Source organism: Lissotriton helveticus, chromosome 8 (genome assembly GCF_964261635.1).
Source record: "Lissotriton helveticus chromosome 8, aLisHel1.1, whole genome shotgun sequence".
NCBI classification, from domain to species: Eukaryota; Metazoa; Chordata; class Amphibia; order Caudata; family Salamandridae; genus Lissotriton; species Lissotriton helveticus.
Genome location: NC_136069.1, coordinates 1,730,190,478 through 1,730,217,855, shown reverse-complemented (window position 1 = coordinate 1,730,217,855; position 27,378 = coordinate 1,730,190,478). Strand labels below are relative to the sequence as shown.

Below are 27,378 nucleotides of genomic sequence, written 5' to 3'. Positions count from 1 at the left end.
CTTGAGTACGATTGTGGAGACTGCAAGAGTGAGTCAGAATTCTGCCCAGGCTGCAGAATTGATCGCGCTAACAAGAGCGTGCGTTTTAGCTAAGGGAAAGAGAGTGAATGTTTTCACAGATAGTCAGTACGCGTTCGGCGTGGCCCATAGTTTTGGCCGCTTGTGGAAAGAGAGAGGTTTCATTACGTCCCATGGGACTAAGATTCAACATGGTCAGCTAGTTAATGACTTGTTGGAATCTCTAACCTTGCCGACTGAAGTTGCGATTGTGAAATGCAGTGCTCATAAAGCAATCACGGATGATGTTGGTCGTGGGAATGCTTTTGCTGATGAGACTGCAAAACAGACAGCTAGAAATATGATGAGTAGAATGTATGTTTCAACGTCTGCAAGATGGATTTCTGAGTCTGGAATGTGTGAGGACACAGTGGAAAGCGTGAAAGAAATTCAGAAAGAGGCGACTGAGGAGGAAAAACTTGCATGGAAAGAGAGCACGGGTAAATTGGACTCGAGTGGGTGTTGGATTGACTTGTCGGAACAACAGCGTTGGATGTTGCCTGATGCGTATGTGCTTGCAGTAGTGACGATGGCACATGGAACAGCGCACATCAGTTCAAAAGGGATTTGTAAGATGTTGGCTCCGGTCTGGAAGAATGATGGGATTAGTAAGTGTGCAGAGAGAGTGGTGAGAAATTGTATGGTATGTTTGATGCATAATCCTGGCAAGGGAATCCCCACACCTGCAGGTCACTTCGCTCCTCCTTCCTGCCCCTTCGAAGTGATCCAGCTAGACTTCATTCACATGGATCGTTGTAATAACCTGAAATACGTCCTAGTGGTAATTTGTGCTTTCTCCAGATGGATCGAAGCATACCCGCTAAAGGACAATACTGCCTTATCCACTGCCAAAATTCTTCTTAAAGAATACTTCCCCAGATACGGAATGCCACGGATTGTATGGTCAGACAACGGAAGTGAGTTCGTAGGGAAAGTTATGCAGAGTGTGTGTGCCGGCCTAGGGATTAGACAGAAGTTTCATAGTGCGAATCATCCCCAGTCCGCGGGTTTAGTCGAGGGTTACAATGGTACCCTTAAACTAAAACTTGCTAAGATACAAGCATCCACGGGTTTGTCCTGGCCAGACGCATTGCCTTTGGCTTTGCTATCAACAAGAGCAACTGTACATTCTAGAGTAGGGCTTAGTCCTTATGAAATAGTTTTTGGTCGTCCTGCAAATGTTTGGGGGGTACCTAGACCAAAAGAATTCAAGCAGCTGGAATACCCAATGTTAATTGATTACCTTTTCGACTTGACTGCTAAATTGAGTCTTATTCACCAACAGGTTTTCGATGCATTGCCAAAGCCACCAGAGAGTCCAGGCCATCAGCTGAAACCAGGTGACCAGGTGGTCATTAGAAATTTTGCAAGAACGAAAAATCTTCAGCCCAGATTCATTGGCCCTTTCCAAGTCCTACTAGCAACGAGAACTGCTATTCGTGTGGCCGAAAGGAAGAACTGGATCCATACGACACATGTCAAACGTGTGCCTCTGCCACTTCCTTACGACAACTGGGTAAAGAAAGGAATCGGTGCCTCTGAAACGGAACAAGTCCCCAGGTTCATACCTTTCAGCGATGCAGAACTGATCACGGATTCACCAAATTCTGACTCTCCTCCTGAAACTGCTCTTTTGAACCCTGAACATTTGCCATCTGCACCAAAAGAACATTTGCCATCTGCGAACGTGAACATTGCAACGTCAGCTGAAAATACATTGTTTCCAGATCAGACAGCTCCTGCAAAACTGAGATACAACTTACGTTCTCGCAATATGGACAAATAAAGCAGGAAACTGCCTATTTTCAGATTTGAATTTGCTATACATTGCCTCCAGCCAGGAAGTTTGCTAATACTTTGTATTGTTTCTTTTTGTTTTAAAATTGCCTTGCCGTCTGGGTAGCCGTAGGGTCGTGGCTGTGTGCCTAGTTGAATCTGCGGGGGTCAGACACAAGGTCGATCTTTCTGTTAGTTCTGGGAACTCCCAGGGCTGATAGAGGCATTTTCATCTACGTACACATCATCAGTGGTCGCGAACGGTCGTAGAAGATGGAGCTTCCTGAGCTGCAACGAGAAAATGTAATTTATGTTCGCAGAAATAGACTGTACAGAATACTTCACAGCAAATGCTTTCTAATGCAATGTGCAGTTACATTTTTAATTGTTTTGATAACGTTGGTGGGTGGAATCGTCTTTGGTGTACATTTGATTTTTATGCCAGTAACTACAGTACCTCCCCTTGATCCTACTACTTCTACGGTTTCTTCTATGCATTCTTTTCACTCATTTCCTGAACACGAACAAGCTCGACGCTCAGAATTTATTAACAATACATTTGTACAGCTCTTGCATCAACACCAACTGGTAGTTAATACTACAGACTGCTGGGTGTGTGGTTTGATACCTCACACTATGGATAAAGGCATTCCCTATCTAGTCTTGCCTTTTAGCTACAATGGATCATTTCAGGCCTTTCAGACCATTTTTTCATATGCCCTTGAGACCTATCCTCCGCGTCCACCACGGTCCACTAAATACAACTCAGCCAACAAAGCTTTAGTCCAGGGAATTATTGACATGATTAAAGACGTCAATAATACTCCATCTTACCCTAGAGATGAATTACGGGTGTATTTGAGTTGGAACTCTACAGAGTATCGCCTTAGTTTGGGAGAAAGCAAGCGTAAAAGCTCCACTTCAGTTTGGGTTGTGCCTCACCGAGGTCAGGTCTGTTTGCAAGGAAATGGGAGAAATCTGAGAGCTCAGCTAGGGAAGAGTGAGTGCGTTGAGACTTACGTATTTCCGTCTAACTCCTCCCCTGCCTTTCTGACTGCTAGGGGTACCTACTTCATCTGTCAGGACAGAGCATATACATGGCTGCCTGCTGACTTTTCAGGTTCATGTTATATTGCTCGATTGTTACCTCCGACATACACTGCTTCTTCAGATTATCACAAAACCAGAGTAGCAAGAGGTGTCTTCAGCAAGGAAGATACCGCTGGTCAGGAAGCTGGAGACTTCTTCAAAGGTTTCCTTCCGTTTTGGGGGCCTATGGCCAATAGTAGAAATCTACGTCAACTAACACGGGTAGTTGAATCTACTATTACAGAAACTGCTGGTGCCCTTAGTAACTTAACAGCTGAGCTTCAGGCGGATCGTCTCATGACGTTGCAGAACCGAATGGTTCTAGACGTAATACTTGCAGATCGAGGTGGGGTATGCAGAATGATCCAATCGAGCTGCTGTATCTTTATTCCAAATAATGCTCCAACAGTCTATGAAGCGATCTCTAAGCTACACAAGATTTCCGACTCTATACACGTAGATAAGGGAAACTGGTCCTTCATGGAGTGGTTTTGGACTCTGGTATCAGCGTGGGGATGGAAGGTTCTGATGGTTATTGGTGTCATCCTAGTATTTCTGTTCTCATGCTGCCTTATTATCCAATGTGGTCCCGCTCTGTGTAGTCTCTGTGCTGCAACCTGTTTCAGAAAACCACCTGCATTAGGAGAAAAGGCACGAGACAGGATGATGATACAACAACATGTCACTGACCTAATGAGCATAGAATTAGACTCTGACTCTGATATAGACTGAGTAATTGCCTATGTAAGGGCAAAAGGAGGGTCTGAGGTTCCGTGACGATTTTATTCGTGTTTGTAAACATTGTCGTAAATACATAATTTTGGTATCAGTGAACCGCAAATGATCCATTTAGTATATCCTGGTGTTTTCGCTATGCTACGAGCAAGAGCACTCCAGTTACAAACACATTTCTGTTCTACCCATGGCATCCATCTTAGAACACGGAAGCCATTTTGTATTCCTTGCCCTCACATAGTCAATGGACACGCAATGACCTCTTTTCATTTAAGGACACGTAGGCTTTAGCCGGCGATTCACCTTGCGAGTGACACGTGCACCTTAGGCCAGCAACGCTGTGGCAGCATGACTCGGCAAGAACTGCCTCCCCAGCCTGAGGCCAGCCCTGCTATACTGGTTCTTGTGTTCGTTGACCTGATCATGATTAGGCGGCCGAAGCTGGTAACCATGCCCATTTACGACCCACAAACATCTCTTATCCTGTCTTTCTATCTTCTACACCTGGCTCTGCTCCTTTCCTTCTGGGCCTTTATTAGGGGGAGGTAACGAAATTTACGATGAGGCGGTCCGGGTCTTGAATGAGAAATTGACATGGGATTATGATGGACTAGTGGGAACCCCTCATTCGTAATGTTTTGACATCAGATACTGTTGACGATTCCTGTACGACGCCAAATATTTATTGTTTAAGACACGAATGTTTAGAACTGTGGAAACATGTAAAGAATTTGCCCTGAGCAGAATATTTAGTATATAAGGAACAACCCTCTTTGTACAAATTGAACAGGCTCCTAGACACTGCCCGTGTGCAGTTTCTGTGACTTCTGTGTCCCTGCAGTAATAAACCTTTGGTCTTTGACGCCACCATCGAGAAGCCCGTGTTTCTGTTTGTTTGTGCACCGAGACAGGTTGAACTCCGGGGTCTTCGGGTGTTTTCCCTGACACCTCTGGACGGAACCAAAAAGTCCAGAACTCCACTAGCGAGTCATATTCAGATCAAAAGATGCAATGTATTGAATCCAGCAACATTGTTGCCGACTAGTCAAGAGTCGAGTGATTCCGAACCACACGACTGTTGTTTCAGAACTGAGGAAGAAACAAAAGGACGAATTGATTTAAAAGACACCCCGTTATCAGATCCAGATGGCACGTTGTATGTTGATGGGTCTTGCTTCAAATTGGAGAATGGTGACGTGACTGCTGCCTATGCAGTAACGACTTTGAGTACGATTGTGGAGACTGCGAGAGTGAGTCAGAATTCTGCCCAGGCGGCAGAATTGATCGCGCTAACAAGAGCGTGCGTTTTAGCTAAGGGAAAGAGAGTGAATGTGTTCACAGATAGTCAGTACGCGTTCGGCGTGGCCCATAGTTTTGGCCGTTTGTGGAAAGAGAGAGGTTTCATTACGTCCCATGGGACTAAGATCCAACATGGTCAGCTAGTTAATGACTTGTTGGAATCTCTAACCTTGCCGACTGAAGTTGCGATTGTGAAATGCAGTGCTCATAAAGCAATCACGGATGATGTTGGTCGTGGGAATGCTTTTGCTGATGAGACTGCAAAACAGACAGCTAGAAATATGATGAGTAGAATGTATGTTGCAACGTCTGCAAGATGGATTTCTGAGTCTGGAATGTGTGAGGACACAGTGGAAAGCGTGAAAGAAATTCAGAAAGAGGCGACTGAGGAGGAAAAGCTTGCATGGAAAGAGAGCACGGGTAAATTGGACTCTAGTGGGTGTTGGATTGACTTGTCGGAACAACAGCGTTGGATGTTGCCTGATGCGTATGTGCTTGCAGTAGTAACAATGGCACATGGAGCAGTGCACATCAGTTCTAAAGGGATTTGTAAGATGTTGGCTCCAGTTTGGAAGAATGATGGGATTAGTAAGTGTGCAGAGAGAGTGGTGAGAAATTGTATGGTATGCTTGATGCATAATCCTGGCAAGGGAATCCCCACACCTGCAGGTCACTTCGCTCCTCCTTCCTGCCCCTTTGAAGTGATTCAGTTAGACTTCATTCATATGGATCGTTGCAACAATCTAAAGTACGTCCTAGTGGTAGTTTGTGCGTTCTCCAGATGGATCGAAGCATACCCACTGAAGGACAATACTGCTTTGTCCACTGCCAAAATCCTTCTTAAAGAATACTTCCCAAGATTCGGAATGCCACGGATTGTATGGTCAGATAACGGAAGTGAGTTCGTAGGGAAAGTTATGCAGAGTGTGTGTGCCGGCCTAGGGATTAAACAAAAGTTTCACAGTGCGAATCATCCCCAGTCCGCGGGTTTAGTTGAGGGTTACAATGGCACCCTTAAACTGAAACTTGCTAAGATACAAGCGTCCACCGGTTTGCCCTGGCCAGATGCACTGCCTTTGGCTTTGTTATCAACAAGAGCAACTGTACATTCTAGAGTAGGGCTTAGTCCATATGAAATAATTTTTGGTCGTCCTGCAAATGTTTGGGGGGTACCTAGACCGAAAGAATTTAAGCAGCTGGAATACCCAATGTTAATTGATTACCTTTTCGACTTGACTGCTAAATTGAGCCTTATTCACCAACAGGTTTTCGATGCATTGCCAAAGCCACCGGAGAGTCCAGGTCATCAGCTGAAGCCTGGGGATCAAGTAGTCATTAGAAATTTTGCAAGAACAAAAAATCTTCAGCCCAGATTCGTTGGCCCCTTCCAAGTCTTATTGGCGACGAGAACTGCTATTCGTGTGGCCGGACGGAAGAATTGGATCCATACGACACACGTCAAACGTGTGCCTCTGCCACTTCCTTACGACAACTGGGTAAAGAAAGGAATCAGTGCCTCTGAAGCAGAACAAATACCCAGTTTCATCCCTTTCAGTGATGCAGAACTGATCACTGATACATCAAACTCTGGCTCTCCTCCTGAAACTGCTCTTTTGAACCCTGAACATTTGCCATCTGCACCAAAAGAACATTTGCCATCTGCAAACGTGAACATTGCAACGTCAGCTGAAAATACATTGTTTCCAGATCAGACAGCTCCTGCAAAACTGAGATACAATTTGCGACCTCGCAATATGGACAAATAAAGCAGGAAACTGCCTATTTTCACATTTGAATTTTCTGATACATTGCCTCCCGCCAGGAAGTTTGCTATTATTTTGTTATTTTAAATTTTGCCTTGCCGTCTGGGTAGCCGTAGGGTCGTGGCTGTGTGCTTAGTTGAATCTGCGGGGGTCAGACACAAGGTCGATCTTTCTGTTAGTTCTGGGAACTCCCAGGACTGATAGAGGCATTTTCATCTACGTACACATCATCAGTGGTCACGAACGGATTGTAGAAGATGGAGCTTCCTGAGCTGCAACGAAAGAATGTAATTTATGTTCGCAGAAATAGACTGTACAGAATACTTCACAGCAAATGCTTTCTAACGCAATGTGCAGTTACGTTTTTAATTGTTTTAATAACGTTGGTGGGTGGAATCATCTTTGGTGTGCATTTAATTTTTATGCCGGTAACTACAGTACCTCCCCTTGATCCTACTACTTCTACGGTTTCTTCTATGCATTCTTTTCACTTGTTTCCTGAACACGAACAAGCTCGACGCTCAGAATTTATTAACAATACATTTGTACAGCTCTTGCATCAACACCAACTGGTAGTTAATACTACAGACTGCTGGGTGTGTGGCTTGATACCTCACACTATGGATAAAGGCATTCCCTATCTAGTCTTGCCTTTCAGCTATAATGGATCATTTCAGGCCTTTCAGACCATTTTTTCCTATGCCCTTGAGACCTATCCTCCGCGTCCACCACGGTCCACTAAATATAACTCAGCCAACAAAGCTTTAGTCCAGGGAATTATTGACATGATTAAAGACGTCAATAATACTCCATCATACCCTAGAGATGAATTACGGGTGTATTTGAGTTGGAACTCTACAGAGTATTGCCTTAGTTTGGGAGAAAGCAAGCGTAAAAGCTCCACTTCAGTCTGGGTCGTGCCTCACCGAGGTCAGGTCTGTTTACAAGGAAATGGAAGAAATCTGAGAGCTCAGCTAGGGAGGAGTGAGTGCGTTGAGACTTACGTATTTCCGTCTAACTCCTCCCCTGCCTTCCTTACTGCTAGGGGTACTTACTTCATCTGTCAAGACAGAGCGTATACATGGCTGCCTGCTGACTTCTCAGGTTCATGTTATATTGCTCGATTGTTACCTCCGACATACACTGCTTCTTCAGATTATCACAAGACCAGAGTAGCAAGAGGTGTCTTCAGCAAGGAAGATACCGCTGGTCAGGAAGCTGGAGACTTCTTCAAAGGTTTCCTTCCGTTTTGGGGGCCTATGGCCAATAGTAGAAATCTACGTCAACTAACACGGGTAGTTGAATCTACTATTACAGAAACTGCTGGTGCCCTTAGTAACTTAACAGCTGAGCTTCAGGCGGATCGTCTCATGACGTTGCAGAACCGTATGGTTCTAGACGTAATACTTGCAGATCGAGGTGGGGTATGCAGAATGATCCAATCGAGCTGCTGTGTTTTTATTCCCAATAATGCTCCAACCGTCTATGAAGCGATCTCTAAGCTACACAAGATTTCCGACTCTATACACGTAGACAAGGGAAACTGGTCCTTCATGGAGTGGTTTTGGACTCTGGTATCAGCGTGGGGATGGAAGGTTCTGATGGCCATTGGTGTCATCCTAGTATTTCTGTTCTCGTGCTGCCTTATTATCCAATGTGGTCCCGCTTTGTGTAGTCTCTGTGCTGCAACCTGTTGCAGAAAACCACCTACATTTGGAGAGAAGGTACGAGACAAGATGATGATGCAACAACATGTCACTGACCTAATGAGCATAGAGTTAGATTCTGACATAGACTGAGTAATTGCCTATGTAAGGGCAAAAGGAGGGTCTGAGGTTCCGTGACGATTTGAACCCGTGTTTGTAACATTGTCGCAAATACATAATTTTGGTATCAGTGAACCGCAAATGATCCATTTAGTATATCCTGGTGTTTTCGCTATGCTACGAGCAAGAGCACTCCTGTTATGAACACATTTCTGATCTACCCGTGGCATCCATCTTAGAACACGGAAGCCATTTTGTATTCCTTGCCCTCACATAGTCAATGGACACGCAATGACCTCTTTCAATTAAGGACACGTAGGCTTTAACAGGCAATTCACCTTGCTAGTGACAAGTGCACCTTAGGCAAGCAACACTGTGGCACCATGACTCAGCAAGAGCTGCCTCCCCAGCCTGAGGCCAGTCCTGCTATACTGGTTCTCGTGTCCGTTGGCCTGATCATGATTAGGCGGCCGAAGCTGGTAGCCTTGCCCATTTACGACCCACAAACATCTCTTATCCTACTGTTCTATCTTCTACACCTGGCTCTGCTCCTTTCCTTCTGGGCCTTTATTAGGGGGAGGTAACGAAATTTACGATGAGGCGGTCCGGGTCTTGAATGAAAAGTTGACATTGGATTATGATGGAATAGTGGGAACCCCTCGTTCGTAATGTTTTGACATCAGATATTGTTGACGATTCCTGTGCAACGCCAAATATTTATTGTTTAAGATACAAAGGTTTTGGAATGTGCTAACATGTAAAGAATTTGCCTGAAGCCCAATATTCCGTATATAAGGAGCAACCCTCTTTGTACAAATTGAACAGGCTCCTAGATACTGCCCATGTGTAGTTTCTGTGACTTCTGTGTCCCTGCAGTAATAAACCTTTGGTCTTTGACGCCACCATCGAGAAGCCCGTGTTTCTGTTTGTTTCTGCACCGAGGCAGGTAGAACTCCGGGGTCTTCGGGTGTTATCCCTGACACCTCTGGACGGAACCAAAAAGTCCAGAACTCCAATACCCACAAAGCAAAACGTGGACAGGACTGTTTTTTATCGGGAATAAAATCACCAAACACATTCAACAAAGGAACCTCCGCTCTAAAGGGGCATCTCGCCTCAAAATCCCAAGATACAAGAAAAAAAACATGGGTGGCACATCCTTCTCTCTTCAAGCAGCCAAACTATGAAACTCGTTACCCCCAACATAAGATCCACCGACAACCACCTTGTTTTCTGAAAACTACTCAAGAATTGGCTCTTCCCCACACAAGCTCCATACGCAAACAAATATTCAGCATATCACGCTGTATATAAGCAATTATTTGTACTATAGATATGCACCTATATATGTGTACTGCTTTGTATAAACACGTTTAAAAAATAGGTTTTTAAAAATAAAGATATTCTTTAGTTCTGCTTAACAAATGTGCATTAATGATAGTTACATTATTCAACGTTTTTAACATGTATATATGTGACTGCATAAATAAGTAAATATTTTAACATACCTATTTAGCTACAATTGCTTCACTATTGATTTATAAAAAAATAAAAATAAAACACATCAATTAAAGTACAATAACATTTGAATGCCAGTTTATTCATTGCATCTTTAATCTACATATACTACTTTCTCCTAATTCAGCATATCCAATGCACTACCCTATTTCTCACCCTGTACCGCTCTCAATATATCTTCAACCTCAACTCTCAGACTCATCTCAAACTTCTTTCTACTACTCTTTCAATGCACGGCCCTATGTCTCACCCTATACCTCTATCAATATATCCATTACATCCACTCTCTCATTCATCCGAAACCCCATACCACCACCATGATCCCCAAAACAACCCTTTCTTCCCTCCTCTACCCCTCCTTGCATCATCTCAAACCTCTTTTACTATTCAGATCCCCCAAACAAGCCTTTCCAAACCCCTTCCCTCTGACTCTTCCCCTCCAACTCCCCTTCACTCATTCCAGGCTCCCGCCTACTGTTATGAACTAAAAACAAATAGTCTAGACCCTTCCGTATTCTATCCCTCCTTTCCTCGTCTATCCCTCCTTCCCTCATCTATCCCTCCTTTCCTCTTCTATCCCTCCTTCCCTCGTCTATCCCTCCTTACCTCTTCTATCCCTCCTTCCCTCTTCTATCCCTCCCTCTTCTATCCCTCCTTCCCTCGTCTAGCCCTCCTTCCCTCTTCTATCCCTCCTTTCCTCGTCTATCCCTCCTTCCCTCGTCTATCCCTCCCTCTTCTATCTCTCCCTCCCTCTTCTATCCCTCCTTCCCTCGTCTATCCCTCCCTCTTCTATCTCTCCCTCCCTCTTCTATCCCTCCTTCCCTCGTCTATCCCTCCCTCTTCTATCTCTCCCTCCCTCTTCTATCCCTCCTTCCCTCGTCTATCCCTCCCTCTTCTATCCCTCCTTCCCCCTTCTATCCCTCCTTTCCTCTTCTATCCCTCCTTTCCTCGTCTATCCTTCCTTCCCTCATCTATCCCTCCTTCCCTCTTCTATCCCTCCTTCCCTCGTCTATCCCTCCTTACCTCTTCTATCCCTCCTTCCCTCTTCTATCCCTCCTTCCCTCTTCTATCCCTCCTTCCCTCGTCTAGCCCTCCTTCCGTCTTCTATCCCTCCTTCCCTCTTCTATCCCTCCCTCTTCTATCCCTTCTTCCCTCGTCTATCCCTCCCTCCCTCTTCTATCCCTCCTTCCCTCTTCTATCCCTCCTTTCCTCGTCTATCCCTCCCTCCCTCTTCTATCCCTCCTTCCCTCTTCTATCCCTCCTTTCCTCGTCTATCCCTCCTTCCCTCATCTATCCCTCCTTTCCTCGTCTATCCCTCCTTCCCTCATCTATCCCTCCTTTCCTCGTCTATCCCTCCTTTCCTCGTCTATCCCTCCCTCCCTCTTCTATCCCTCCTTCCCTCTTCTATCCCTCCTTTCCTCGTCTATCCCTCCTTCCCTCATCTATCCCTCCTTTCCTCTTCTATCCCTCCTTCCCTCATCTATCCCTCCTTTCCTCGTCTATCCCTCCTTCCCTCATCTATCCCTCCTTTCCTCTTCTATACCTCCTTCCCTCGTCTATCCCTCCTTACCTCTTCTATCCCTCCTTCCCTCTTCTATCCCTCCTTCCCTCTTCTATCCCTCCTTCCCTCGTCTAGCCCTCCTTCCCTCTTCTATCCCTCCTTCCCTCTTCTATCCCTCCCTCTTCTATCCCTTCTTCCCTCGTCTATCCCTCCTTCCCTCTTCTATCCCTCCTTTCCTCTTCTATCCCTCCTTTCCTCGTCTATCCCTCCTTCCCTCGTCTATCCCTCCTTACCTCTTCTATCCCTCCTTCCCTCTTCTATCCCTCCTTCCCTCTTCTATCCCTCCTTCCCTCGTCTAGCCCTCCTTCCCTCTTCTATCCCTCCTTCCCTCTTCTATCCCTCCCTCTTCTATCCCTACTTCCCTCTTCTATCCCTCCTTCCCTCTTCTATCCCTCCTTCCCTCGTCTATCCCTCCTTCCCTCTTCTATCCCTCCTTTCCTCGTCTATCCCTCCTTCCCTCATCTATCCCTCCTTTCCTCTTCTATCCCTCCTTCCCTCGTCTATCCCTCCTTACCTCTTCTATCCCTCCTTCCCTCTTCTATCCCTCCTTCCCTCTTCTATCCCTCCTTCCCTCGTCTAGCCCTCCTTCCCTCTTCTATCCCTCCTTCCCTCGTCTGTCCCTCCTTCCCTCTTCTATCCCTCCTTTCCTCGCCTATCCCTACTTCCCTCTTCTATCCCTCCTTCCCTCTTCTATCCCTCCTTTCCTCGTCTATCCCTCCTTCCCTCATCTATCCCTCCTTTCCTCTTCTATCCCTCCTTCCCTCGTCTATCCCTCCTTACCTCTTCTATCCCTCCTTTCCTCTTCTATCCCTCCTTCCCTCGTCTATCCCTCCCTCATCTATCCCTCCTTTCCTCTTCTATCCCTCCTTCCCTGTCTCTCCCTCCTTTCCTCTTCTATCCCTCCTTCCCCCTTCTATCCCTCCTTCCCTCTTCTATCCCTCCCTCCCTCGTCTAGCCCTCCTTTCCTCTTCTATCCCTCCTTCCCTCATCTATCCCTCCTTCCCTCTTCTATCCCTCCTTCCCTCTTCTATCCCTCCTTCCCTCGTCTAGCCCTCCTTCCCTCTTCTATCCCTCCTTCCCTCTTCTATCCCTCCCTCTTCTATCCCTTCTTCCCTCGTCTATCCCTCCTTCCCTCTTCTATCCCTCCTTTCCTCTTCTATCCCTCCTTCCCTCGTCTATCCCTCCCTCTTCTATCTCTCCCTTCCTCTTCTATCCCTCCTTCCCTCTTCTATCCCTACTTCCCTCTGCTATCCCTCCTTCCCTCTTCTATCCCTCCTTCCCTCTTCTATCCCTACTTCCCTCTTCTATCCCTCCTTCCCTCTTCTATCCCTACTTCCCTCTTCTATCCCTCCTTCCCTCTTCTATCCCTCCTTTCCTCTTCTATCCCTCCTTCCCTCGTCTATCCCTCCTTCCCTCTTCTATCCCTCCTTCCCTCTTCTATCCCTCCTTCACTTGTCTATCACTCCTTTTATCTTCTATCTCTCCTTCCCTCGTCTATCCCTCCTTCCCTCTTCTATCCCTCCTTCCCTCTTCTATCCCTCCTTCACTTGTCTATCACTCCTTTTATCTTCTATCCCTCCTTCCCTCTTCTATCCCTCCTTCCCTCGTCTATCCCTCCTTCCCTCTTCTATCCCTACTTCCCTCTTCTATCCCTCCTTCCCTCGTCTTTCCCTACTTCCCTCTTCTATCCCTCCTTCCCTCATCTATCCCTCCTTCCCTCGTCTATCCCTCCTTCCCTCATCTATCCCTCCTTCCCTCTTCTATCCCTCCTTCCCTCTTCTATCCCTCCTTCCCTCGTCTATTCCTCCTTCCCTCGTCTATCCCTCCTTCCCTCGTCTATCCCTCCTTCCCTCTTCTATCCCTACTTCCCTCTTCTATCCCTCCTTCCCTCTTCTATCCCTCCTTCCCTCTTCTATCCCTACTCCCCTCTTCTATCCCCCCTTCCCTCGTCTTTCCCTCCTTCCCTCTTCTATCCCTCCTTCCCTCTTCTATCCCTCCTTCCCTATTCAATCCCTCCTTCCCTCGTCTTTCCCTCCTTCCCTCTTCTATCCCTCCTTCCCTCTTCTATCCCTCCTTGCCTCGTCTATCCCTCCTTCCCTCTTCTATCCCTCCTTCCCTCATCTATCCCTCCTTCCCTCATCTATCCCTCCTTCCCTCTTCTATCCCTCCTTCCCTCTTCTATCCCTCCTTCCCTCGTCTATCCCTCCTTCCCTCGTCTATCCCTCCTTCCCTCTTCTATCCCTCCTTTCCTCTTCTATCCCTCCTTTCCTCTTCTATCCCTTCTTTCCTCTTCTATCCCTCCTTTCCTCTTCTAACCCTCCTTCCCTCTTCTATCCCTCCCTCTTCTATCCCTCCTTCACTCTTCTATCCCTCCCTCCCTCTTCTATCCCTCCTTCCCTCATCTATCCCTCCTTCCCTCATCTATCCCTCCTTCCCTCGTCTATCCCTCCTTCACTCTTCTATCCCTCCCTCCCTCTTCTATCCCTCCCTCCCTCTTATATCCCTCCTTTCCTCTTCTACCCCTCCTTCCCTCATCTATCCCTCCTTCTGTCTACTATCCCTCCATCCCTCGTCTATCCCTCCTTCCCTCTTCTATCCCTCCTTCCCTCTTCTATCCCTCCTTTCCTCTTCTATCCCTCCTTCCCTGTCTCTCCCTCCTTCCCTCTTCTATCCCTCCTTCCCCCTTCTATCCCTCCTTCCCTCTTCTATCCCTCCCTCCCTCGTCTATCCCCCTTTCCTCTTCTATCCCTCCTTTCCTCTTCTATCCCTCCTTCCCTCGTCTATCCCTCCTTCCCTCGTCTATCCCTCCTTTCCTCTTCTATCCCTCCTTCCCTCGTCTATCCCTCCTTTCCTCTTCTATCCCTCCTTCCGTCTTCTATCCCTCCTTTCCTCTTCTATCCCTCCTTCCCTCGTCTATCCCTCCTTCCCTCGTCTATCCCTCCTTTCCTCGTCTATCCCTCCTTCCCTCGTCTATCCCTCCTTCCCTCGTCTATCCCTCCTTTCCTCTTCTATCCCTCCTCCCCTCGTCTATCCGTCCTTTCGTCTTCTATCCCTCCTTCCCTCTTCTATCCCTCCTTCCCTCTTCTAGCCCTCCTTCCCTCTTCTATCCCTCCTTTCCTCTTCTATCCCTCCTTCCCTCGTCTATTCCTCCTTCCCTCGTCTATCCCTCCTTCCCTCTTCTATCCCTCCTTTCCTCTTCTATCCCTCCTTCCCTTTTCTATCCCTCCTTCCCTTTTCTATCCCTCCTTCCCTCGTCTATCCCTTCTTTCCTCTTCTATCCCTCCTTCCCTCTTCTAACCCTCCTTCCCTCTTCTATCCCTCCCTCTTCTATCCCTCCTTCCCTCTTCTATCCCTCCCTCTCTCTTCTATCCCTCCTTCACTCTTCTATCCCTCCCTCCCTCTTCTATCCCTCCCTCCCTCTTCTATCCCTCCTTCCCTCATCTATCCCTCCTTTCCTCTTCTATCCCTCCTTCCCTCTTCTATCCCTCCTTCCCTCATCTATCCCTCTTTTCCTCGTCTGTCCCTCCTTTCCTCTTCTATCCCTCCTTCCCTCTTCTAACCCTCCTTCCCTCATCTATCCCTCCTTTCCTCTTCTATCCCTCCTTCCCTCTTCTATCCCTCCTTCCCTCTTCTATCCCTCCTTCCCTCGTCTATCCCTCCTTCCCTCGCCTATCCCTCCTTCCCTCTTCTATCCCTCCTTCCCTCATCTCTCCCTCCTTCCCTCTTCTATCCCTCCTTCCCTCTTCTATCCCTTCACTATTCGTTTTCAATCCAAATAACAGACTAACATGTCCACCTCTCAAACTAATTGCATATATCCCTAAACTAATTCCCACGAATCCTTTTGGGTTCCGGAGTAGCTTGCTACTTACTGAAAAGCTCTTCACCACCTCATCTGGGGTAGCAAGCGCTATATAAATGCAAACCTTTTCCCTCCTCTATCCCTCCAATACCCTTCCCAATCCAAATAACAGACTAACATATCCACCACTCAAATTTCTTCACATTTCCCTATACTAATTCACCATTAATCCTTTATAGGTTCCAGCATAGCGTGCTAATTGCCAAAAAAGCTCTTAAACACATCATCAGGGGTAGCAAGTGCTATATAAATGCAAACCTTTTTTCTCTTCTATTCTTCCGCTATCCTTCTCAATCTAAATAACTGAATAACATATCCAGCATTCAAATTACTTTCAGATTTCACTATACTAATTCACCAATAATCCTTTATGTGTTCCGGAGTAGCCTGCTACTCGACAAAAAATCACTTTGATGCCTCATCAGGGGTAGTAAGCGCTATATCAATGCAATTACAATACACTACATGAACATGCACACGCATTAATGTAAACAAGACAAGTAAGAGTCTGAACACACATGGACACACACAATAATGTAAGCAAGGTAAGGCTGGTACTTACGGTTGCAACTTGAAACCGTGATGGCGTCAAACAGGGGTTTGATCTCAACACCATTATTGGAACTTCCGGTTAATGTGAAACAGAAGACAAACAAGAGCAGAGAATTACAAGAATGCACTGAAGCCACAAACCAGAATTAGCAGGAGCCCACCCCTCACCCTTATATCACCCCCAGCACCCTTTTCATGCCAGTCCAGACCCAAAGCTAAAGGTACATATGAGGTGTAAATAGAGTGGTTAATGCCTGCTTCTAAAACTTTACTCTGTAATGTGTGTGCATGTATGTACATGTTGAATACAGATATGTGATTAAAACCAAATCTACTCCCTTCAACCTTTGCCTCATTCCTCTACTCTCAAACCCATCCCAAATAGTTCTAGCTACCATGAGCCCCCAACTATTCTTCTCTGATGCTCACTTTTAGCCAATTCAGCCAACTAACAGGCACACAAGTCCACTACTCACGCTAACAATATGCAACTCCCCTTTTCTAATCTATTTCCAATCATTCGATCTCTACTCGAAACACTATTAAACACACAAGAAATCAAGGGCACAAACTTACCACAACTGATGCACAAGGGGAAAAAGAAAGCTCATATTACTGAACTACCTATTGGACACTAATCTTGTATTCGGGACTACCGTACTACTCGCCACAAAGTGCCTCATCGTCTTGTCAGGGGCATTAACTCCTTAATCGTGGCTCGAATTTCGCCGCGGAAGTTCTAAAGAGTGGGAGGGGCTTCATCTGCCAATGGTCGTACGCATCACTGGGCAGGTAGTGCTCGCGTTGGTTGTTGGCAGACGCGGGCACGGAACGGGTTAAGTACTATGTAAAACTCAGTGGCATATGTATTAGGAAGTGGCAGAGTGAGACGTTAGCCTTTCTGGCTTAACTTCAGAAATGCAAGGCTGTACCATATTTACAAGAATGCGGTGCATCCCTGTTTCCCCCACACGGGCACTACACTTAGCAGCCTAGCTCTAACGCATGCACCCGTGCACCATAGTGCAATATGGTGCAAGGGTGCCTTTGTTGAGGGGAAGATTGTTTATGTGCGAGAAAGGTCTCCCTACCTTTACATAAAGAATCATTGAATGGCGTTTTTAACTTCTATGTGTGCTGTTTAATGCAGCAAACAGAAGTTACAAAACTGCATCAACCCCTTGCATGCTGATGACGGCCCCCATCGTGGGGGAGGAGGGGGCCTGCGCGATTCACTAGCGGGAACGATAATTGCTACCATATGGTGGCGCTCACTCCCACAAGTGAATCGCCACACGTGCACGTGTTGCCATTGAAAGCAATGGAACGCGTGCACGTCTTTGGCTGAAAAGCCAAAGCGATTGGAAAAGGTCTTTTTGCCAATGCAGCGCATGCGTGCTGCTTGGCGAGACCTAAAAACTGTAAGGCCGTTTGTTTTAATCAGGTTCTTCAGGCCCGCCAATGAGACTGGTAGAGGTTTGCATCGCATCTTGATTACAGAAGGTAGTTACACTGAGGTCACTGGGTCATGGTAGTACCAGGCATGGGGCGGAGGGTTTCACCTTTGGATTATCTTCTGTCCGTTAAACATTGACTCACTCGGGCCAGGGCAAACACACCCCGCAGGTGCTACAATGGCGCTGCACCCACAGGTTTATTGCTTTCCTGCGGTCACTGCTGTGTTAGTCCAAAGGTTGGCACGTGTCTCTAAGACTCCTGCAGCTCAGTGATAAGGGGCCTTCTAGGAACTGTGTAAACATTCCTGAAAGTTTAACATTATTACTTCACCCTCAGTGGTTCAATCTACAGGAGCTTTAGGCAGAGTATTCTCTTCATTTACATACGTTGTATGACCTGAAAGCATGTTCACACTGACCTGAATGTCATTCATTTGCATCTGATGTGCAGTTCCCTCATGTTGCCCCCTGAGACTGTCCTTGGCTTGTGGCACTGCTCACCAAACTCTTCAGATCTGTCAGGGCAGGGGGCTTTACTAATGGAGAGCTCTGTTCTTTGCCAGCATTGGTGCAGGCCACCGATGCACCACAGACTCTAGCTTGTCTTTCCACTGACTGAAAGAAGCAGGAGATGTTACGAAATGACCTACCCGGAGCTGGTGTGATTGTAATGTTTGTTATTCTGCCGGATCTTCCTTCTCTCTGCAAATTGACTTCAGCTGATTATTTCCATTGAATAATTTCCAGGCACCTCTGCGCATGCGGCTCCGGCTGGTACAGATCCCGTTCATACAGACAACGGGTCCGGCGGTCACGCCTTCACCTGCATTGCTTCTTAAGCGTGGAACAACCCGCCACTACACATCAGAGCCTTCCCCTCCTTTCTTACTACCCGCCACCACACATCGGACCCACCCCCTCCCTTCTTACAACCCGCCACTACACATCAGAGCCTCCCCCTCACTTCTTACTACCCGCCACTACACATCAGAGCCTCCCCTCCCTTCTTACACCCGCCACTACACATCAGAGCCTCCCCCTCCCTTCTTACTACCCGCCACTGCACATCCGACCCTCCCCCTCCCTTCCTACAAACCACCACTACACATCAGAGCCTCCCCCTCCCTTCTTACTACCCGCCTCTACACATCCAACCCTCTGCCTTCCTTCTTACAACCCACCACTACACCTCAAAGCCGCCTCCTCCCTTCTTACGACTCACCACTACACATCACAGCCTCCCCCTACCTTCTTATGACCCGCCACTACACATCAGAGCCTCCTCCTCCCTTCTTACGACCCGCCAATACACATCAGAGCCTCCTCCTCCTCCTCCCTTCTTACGACCCGCCACTACACATCAGAGCCTCCCCCTACCTTCTTATGACCCGCCACTACCCATCAGAGCCTCCTCCTCCCTTCTTACAACCTGCCACTACACATCAGAGCCTCCTCCTCCCTTCTTACGACCCGCCACTACACATCAAAGCCACCTCCTCCTCCCTTCTTACGACCCGCCACTATACATCCGACCCTCCGCCTCCCTTCTTACAACCCACCACTACACATCAGAGCCTCCCCCTCCCTTCTTACGACCCCTCACTACACATCAGAGCCTCCTCCTCCTCCCTTCTTATGACCCGCCACTACACATCTGAGCCTCCTTCTCCCTTCTTACAACCCGCCACCACACATCAGAGCCTCCTCCTCCCTTCCTGAATTCCACAAGGAGCTGAAGACCTGGCGTTGCGAGTAGTTCCGCTATGCCCTGTGTCAGGGTACCCCCCGGGGGATTAGCCCCGCTCTACAAATCAACATTACCGTAACATTAAAGACACTAGGTTCGACCTTGAAGGATATTCAAAAGTAGATAAAAAAAATCAAGAATTCTGTTGGAAGTTTAGCGTTCCTAACTGTGGGCCATATTCATCAAAACTTCACGCAGCGCAGCAAGCCACCTTGCTGTGTGAAAGGTAAAGGGCAGGAATGCGCCGCACTTCCCAGTATACCTCGCATTCCTGCCATTCCCCAGCGCTGTTTGACAATGTGCTTCCTACAGCCAATGCAGGCACTTGCGTCATGTTGCAAGAGTGTCGTTGCACGCAGGATTGTTTTTGTGCAGGCATGGAACCCTTTTCTGCTCCAAAACAATCCTCTGAGGCATTCTCCACGTTCTATGTGTGCTGCAGAATGCTGCACACATCGAAGGAAGAAACAACAAGGAGATATAAAGATTTTCTACTCCTTAAGCCTCCCCTCAGAAGATGTATCATTTTTACGCATTCCCAGGTCTACCACTAATTGTTAATCAGGAAATGCGCTAAAATCCATGGGTGGATGCCTGGGAACAGCCCGCTCCACCTAAGGAACACCCATGGAACACCCATGCTCCACCCAAGGAACACCCAAGCTCCACCCATGGAACGCCCACGCTCCACCCATGGAACGCCCATGCTCCACCCAAGGAACGCCCATGCTCCACCCAAAGAACACCCATTGAACACCCACGCTCCACCCATGGAACACCCATGCTCCACCCAAGGAACACCCAAGCTCCACCCATGGAACGCCCATGCTCCACCCAAGGAACGCCCGTGCTCCACCCATGGAACACCCATGGAACACCCACGCTCCACCCATGGAACACCCAACTCTTGTTCACTTATGACAGCCCCACTCAATTCACCTTCGACCCACTAAAAAATTGCATCCGTACCATTGCCCAATGGATGGATAACAATTTTCTCCGGCTTAATGCCGGGAAAACAGAGGTATTATTCTTCCATCAGCCATCCCCACTGGACCCCAACATATGGTGGTCCCTTGAACTGAGTGCCCCCCCCAGCCTAAAGACTCAGTAAAAAATCTAGGGGTTAGATGGGATTCTAACCTCTCATTCCACCAACAAGTCCACACGGTATCTGCAGCATGCTTTTCCAAGATCAGGATGGTGAAAAAACGTATCAACTTCCTACCTAATAACACCAGGAAGACTATAGTCCAAGCACTGATTACCTCCCATTTGGACTACGCCAATGGCCTGTACATCGGACTGACTACTGGTCTTTACCATCGACTCCAGACAGTCCAGAATGCTGCAGTACGGTTGGTGGGTGGCATTCCCCTACGCGAGCATATTTCCCCACATCGCCGTAGACTACATTGGCTGCCCAAACAAAAAAGGGCAGAATTCAAAGCACTCGTACTGACCCACCACGCAGTGAGGGGAAAGGGCTCTGCTTACCTTTCCACCTGCCTCTCCCCCTACAGCAATGTCAGGCTTCTTCGTTCTTCCTCAAAAAACCTTCTCACTACCCCAAGATTCAAAAAAACACGCTCCGGCGGTAGAACCTTCCAAGTACGTGCTTCTGCCCTCTGGAACAAGTTACCCATTTCCATCCGGATGATCCAGGAAGAACCTCCTTTTCGGAAAGCCTTAAAAACTTTTATTTTCTGTTAAAATCTTCCTCTAAAACCTAATTCAGCTTACGAACACACAGGAGCTCCAGGACACCCCATTGGGGTAGCTGTGCGCTATATAAAATACACTAAATAAAGAAATGCTCCACTTATGGAACACCCACGCTCCACACATGGAACGCCCTTGCTCCACCCATGGAACACCCACGCTCCACCCATGGAACACCCACGCTCCACCCATGGAACACCCATGCTCCATCCAAAGAACGCCCACGCTCCACCCAAGAAACGCCCGTGCTCCATCGATGGAACGCCCACGCTCCACCCATGGAACACCCACGCTCCACCCATGGAGCACCCATGCTCCACCCATGGAACGCCCACGCTCCACCCATGGAACACCCACGCTCCACCCATGGAACACCCACGCTCCACCCATGGAACACCCATGCTCCACCCAAAGAACGCCCACGCTCCACCCATGGAACGCCCACGCTCCACCCATGGAACGCCCACGCTCCACCCATGGAGCACCCATGCTCCACCCATGGAACGCCCACGCTCCACCCGAGGAACACCCACGCTCCACCCATGGAACACCCATGCTCCACCCAAAGAACACCCTTGCTCCACCCATGGAACGCCCACGCTCCACCCATGGAACACCCATGCTCCACCCATGGAACACCCACGCTCCACCCATGGAACGCCCACGCTCCACCCATGGAACGCCCACGCTCCACCCATGGAACGCCCACTCTCCACCCATGGAGCACCCATGCTCCACCCATGGAACGCCCACGCTCCACCAGAGGAACGCCTCCCGGGGGCACAGTAACGCAAGGCAGTGGCTTGCAGTGCCTTGCATTGCTTCAGATTTACTAAACTTGGCCGAGGTGGCCTTGCGCTGCGCAGTCAATCTGACTTGCAGATTGCGTTGCTCTTGTGACACCATAAGTGATGCATGGCAACGCAGTTCCTTGATGAATCTGGCCTCAGGGTATCTGTACGGAGGAGGATTCCACTATTCACATGTAGCAAGGGGCAGAGTGTATCTAAAATGTATGACATCGATTACTATATAGACCTTGAATAGCAAATACTAGGGCCCGATTATGACTGACATGCGGAGGTAAGCCCTCATGATGTCCGTGAACTTTAACCTGCTATTCAGAGGGTGCTACGCCCCCTAAAATTACAGAGTCCTGCCATCACTTTGGTATAGTATATACAGAGCCGGCATTCCACAGCAGCCCTCTTCCTCTGTCAGCAGCCATCTTCCTGTCAGCAGCCCTCTTCCTCTGTCAGCAGCCATCTTCCTGTCAGCAGCCCTCTTCCTGTCAGCAGCCCTCTTCCTCTGTCAGCAGTTATCTTCCTGTCAGCAGCCCTCTTCCTCTGTCAGCAGCCCTCTTCCTCTGTCAGCAGCCATCTTCCTGTCAGCAGCCCTCTTCCTCTGTCAGCAGCCATCTTCCTGTCAGCAGCCATCTTCCTGTCAGCAGCCCTCTTCCTCTGTCAGCAGCCATGTGTAATCTGTATGCAGCCGTCTCCGTTTGTCAGCAGCTGTTATATGGCCCTGAGGGTATTTTTCGACATTGCGAAGTTAGTATGAGCTTTGCTGCCATGTTGCTGCTTTTGCGCACGTTACTGCATGACTTTATTTTGTAAGCCTCTGTTTGTGTCTTTCACATGAGAACTGACTGCTTTCTGCGTTCTTTGCTGTTCCTGGAGTTTAGTCTGAACACGATGTTCAAGGTTGAGAAACATGCCCCTTGTTATTCTGTTCTGGTCAGTCCCTAATACCTACACACAGCTGCACTGCTGGAGAGCTCGTGCTTTGATATTACGGAGTTGCATGTGGTTCACACACTCTTGGAGGGAAACCTTTCCTTGGAGAAGAGCTAAGCTGTTCCTATGATGTAAACCTTCCATCTAGGCTCTAAGGTATGGAGTCTGCTGACAAAGCCCATAAATCTTCCTTTATATAATAAACTTCAACTTACCAAGGGGAGGGTGGTTAGGCCTTATAGTCCCTTTTCCCACTGTCTGTATATGATGACATCCCCCTTCATATTCTACGGTATGGTACGAATGCTAACTGTGCTCGGTTTATGCATTTTGCTGCTGGTAGTGGCTCGTATGCTGCATTATAGAGCATGATAGTTAAAATAAACAATTTGAACTATACAGTGACTCTGACAATCCTTATTGTGGACAAGTATGAGTGAGTGAAAGGGTAAGTCCTGTTACCGCGATTTCTGAGAGAGTCAGGAGTGTTGTGTTCTGGGTTGTCTAATCATTTGTAGCTTTGTGATTTTGTCAGAGAACGAATGACACACTAAACTACTCGGTTTGGGATTTTGGGTACTAAGGTGATAGGTTGGTACACCCCTATATACCGAGGTCCTGTTTTCCTGCACATGGTTCTGTGTTTGTGCAGAATTCCCGCAACATGGCACCGCCAACGTTTGGTCTGTTTCTTATCTGCGAGACTCCTGAGTAGTGCTTGCGTTAGTCCACAATCCCCTCTCTTCTGTTTCCTGCGACAGCTGTGACAGTGTAGCCTCCTATATTGTGATATTTTATATAGGTTTTTCAAGCTAGAATTTTAAAAGGTCTTTCTCTTTCTATTAACCCTTCGTTGCGCTGCAACACATAGGTTGTTATTATATACTATTGATTATGGCCATTGCCATAACTGCTCCTAACTGCGCCCGCTCTGGGTTTATCTACAACAATACGGGGTACCTGATACAGGGGTTGTGTTGGAAAGGGGAGTCTCTGGTTGGCGCAGTGCAGCACTGGCGACAAGCAGGGACTCTCTCTCCCAAGTCAGGGCAAAGGATTACCTTCAAGAACAACCTCTGCTTACCCTCTAGGTAGTGTGGCGCAAGCAGTCTAGGCTAATCTCTGGGGCACATGGGGTTAAACATTTGCAGTATCACACCCTTCACCAGCAACCCACCACACAATGACACCAAACTGTATTCTTTTAGTAAAAATATATCTTTATATATATTCAACGTAGGCTTGTAAATACAGTCTTATGCGTAAAAAAATGGTTCCAGTTACTCTTCACAGGGTCACAGTTCTTAAAAATGCAATGTTTTGGGCCTTCTGCCCAGTTTTGGTAAGGTAATGTGCCTTCTAGCGCTTCTGGGCGCTTTGCGGCACTCCTGTGCGCTTCGTTCGGCTTTCCTCCGAGGGCCCCCCTAAACCTCACGCATCTCGCGTGAGCGGCGTACAGTGCGGTCCTTGCGAACCAGAGGTGTGAAGGACTGGACTTTTAACAGTACCAGCGGTGCCAGGGAACAACACCTATAACCTTCATGGGATACCTGTTTCGGCGCACAAACTACAGAGACACGGGACACTTCCTTCGGCGTCAAAGATTCAAGGTTTATTACTGCAGGGAACACAGAAGTCACGACAAGTACAACACGTGCAACTTGGGGAGACTGCTTCAAATTGGTTCTGTGGATCGCTCCTTTTATACAAAATTAACTCATAGGACAACATGGTACACAAAAGTTTACAACCTGGTTCCCATAATTATCCCCCAGAGGGGTCGCTTTGGTCACTTTGGTACACATAAGGTCCGGAACATAAGTGCGGAAACATTTGGCGGTTCCCAACTGTAAAAACCCATCTTCCCAACATTAGTGAATTCTAATCGGCAGTAAAACAGATCGAAATAGGGACAAGGACAGGTGCAGAGGAAGATGGAGACAGTGGGGATTTGAAAAGAGTGTAAAAGGGGAGGTATCGGGAAACACGAGATACAGGCATCAAAGGGACGTGCCTAATGAGATGCACGGCTGAGACAATAAACCGGACGGCAAGATGAGCCTCGAGCGGGGCCATCTGCCTTACAGTATCATCCCCCTCATCGTAAAAGATATTTACAAAGTACATGTGTCTTCCACAAATATCCTGAGAGTCCCAGGGTGACGAAGCGGACAGTGTCCGTTCGCTGGCTACTTGAGGGCAAGAGACAAAATGGATGCCGTATCTAAGATGGAACCCGTGGGTACAGATGAAAAACCCACATATCAAACGAACGGTTTAAGTTAGCACAGCGAAACTGCGCACACTTACTAAACTCGTCATTTGCGGTTCTTAGATACCAGACTCGACCATATTCGTGCGAGTCGAAAACATCACTTAAAATTGTCACGGAACCTCAGACGCTCCTTTTGCCCTCATGTAGGCAAGCACTAGTCGGAATCATATTCGATATTCATCAGACCCTCGAGATGTTGCTGTAGCATAGCTCTGTCCAACCGAGACCCTTTGGTAACAGGTGGCTGTCTCATACACATTGTAGCACAGAGGCCACATAAGGCAGGACCGCACTGCACGCAAAGGCAACACGTGAACAGGAACACTACAACGACTCCAATGATCGTCAGAATCTTCCAACCCCAAGTCGACATCAGGCCCCAAAACCATCCAAGTAGCGTCCAATCCCCTACATCCACGTGTATGGATTCGGAGATCTTATGCAACTTCGAGATGGCTTGATAGACAGTCGGAGCGTTATCAGGAATGAAAATACAGCAGCTCGAATGGATCACCTTACATACCCCACCTCGATCTGCTAAGATCACATCTAAAACCATACGGTTTTGTAACGTCATAAGTCTATCCGCCTGAAGTTCTGTGGTGATATTACCAAGGGCACTGGCAGTAATATTAGCTGTCGATTCTACCACTCGAGTCAACTGTCTCAGGTTCCTACTATTAACCATAGGTCCCCAAAATGGGAGGAAACCCTTGAAAAAGTCTCCTGCCTCTTGACCGGCAGTATCCTCTTCGCTAATTACGCCTCTCACAACTCTAGTTTTGTGATAATCTGCATCTACAGTAAATGTCGGAGGCAACAAGTTTGCGATAAAACATGAGCCCATGAAGTCAGAGGGCAACCAGGCATACGCACGATCATGACAAATAAAGTATGTACCCTTGGCAGCCAAAAACACAGGGGACGAGACCATTGGCAAAATATAATTTTCAGTGCAAGCACTCTCTCCAAGTCGGGCTTTCGATCTACGGCCGCGACCTATTAAACAAAAATTACCAATGTGGGGTACGACCCATATCGGAGGCGAGCTTCTAAGCTGTTTTTCACCAGTGAACACACTATATTCGCCTCTACTTAGGACCCTATAGACTTGTACCTCTTCTTCAGGGATAAGCGAGGGATCATAGATATCGCTATCTAAATCCTCTATTGCTATAGACAAAGATTTTTGGTACGAGGTAGGACCAGAGTAGGGGGAACGTGGTTCTCGAATGGGGTGGAAACCCAGTGCGCTTCGAAACATTGTTTGAAATGCTCGAGCAGACCCTTGGGAGCTATACGGTAACACCAGATATGGAATTCCCTTATCCGTAGTATGTGGCATCAACCCACACACCCAACAATTAGTAGTGTTAACCACTAACTGATGCTGATGAAGGAGCTGAATAAAGGAATTGTTGCGGAATTCTGCACGTCTAGCCTGCTCGTGTTCAGGTAAGATGTGAAAAGAATGAGGAGAAACAGTGGAGGTGAGTTTAAGGTCAGGGGTAGGAGTAGGTATGGTAGAAGGCAAGAAGTAAGACATCGTGTAATACACTCCACCCGCCAATAACGCAGAAACAGTCACAAACAGTACGAATATTTGGAACACAAAACATTTGGTACGACTGAGTTGCTGCAGCTTGAATCTTTGTGCTTGAGCTCTTTCCAAGTCCATCAGCTTCGAAAATGCCATTCCCTATGACCGTCCGCAACGTTTCTTGACGCACTTCGTTCTGTGTAGCAATAGTCAATTTCTAGGAGTTCCCAGAAATCGACGGTCTTTAACCTAGCGTCAAGATCTACTAACCAGGAGGAAGTACACGCGCGGCCCTACGGCCTTTATTTCACATATATATATATATGAAAACAATGTCTCTCAGCTGTGGAAACAAAAAGTGTAAGGAACGAAACTCAATGAATATGTACAAAATAATTACAATAGTAGGAGTGTTCAAACTGATCATGGAAAACGGGATAATGCACTTGTCAAGGGACAGAACGGGGTTTTTTATTAGTCTTTAGTGCTGGATCTCAAAAAATATCGGGTTTTCTCAGGACGTGTCTGTTCGTTAAACAAAAGATCCGTCGAAGGGACAACACCCTGTTGATCAGTTGAATGTTCTGGTCTTGAGTCTTCTGATGACAAGTGTTCAATAATGCCTTTTTGCTGCACTGAGGATTCTCCGACAGGTTGTGCGTCGCTGAAAGGTACAAACGCTGACAATCCTTCGGTTTCAGTTGATGCAATGCCTTTCCTCACCCACGAGTCTGCTGGCAACGGGATGGGGACTTTCTTGGTATGGGTGGCATGCACCCAATTCTTCCGCCCCTCGAGACGAACTGCAGTTCTCGTGGCAAGGAGGACCTGATAGGGTCCAGTGAACCTGGGATCCAAATTGTTCTTGCGCGAAAAATTTCGCGTTACCACCCAATCTCCGGGCTGGAGCTGGTGGCCTGGAC

The 27,378-nt window shown here is 47.6% G+C and overlaps 1 protein-coding gene across 1 annotated transcript in view; it reads right to left on the bottom strand.

Annotated features, from left to right (window-relative positions):
• LOC144773673 (NXPE family member 1-like) overlaps positions 1-27,378 on the bottom strand; it is a 233,850-nt gene that overhangs the window by 101,664 nt on the left and 104,808 nt on the right. The window contains exon 4 of the mRNA XM_078658827.1: positions 15,989-16,050. Coding sequence (XP_078514953.1) covers positions 15,989-16,050 — 62 coding nt within the window. The remainder of the gene's footprint in view (positions 1-15,988; positions 16,051-27,378) is intronic.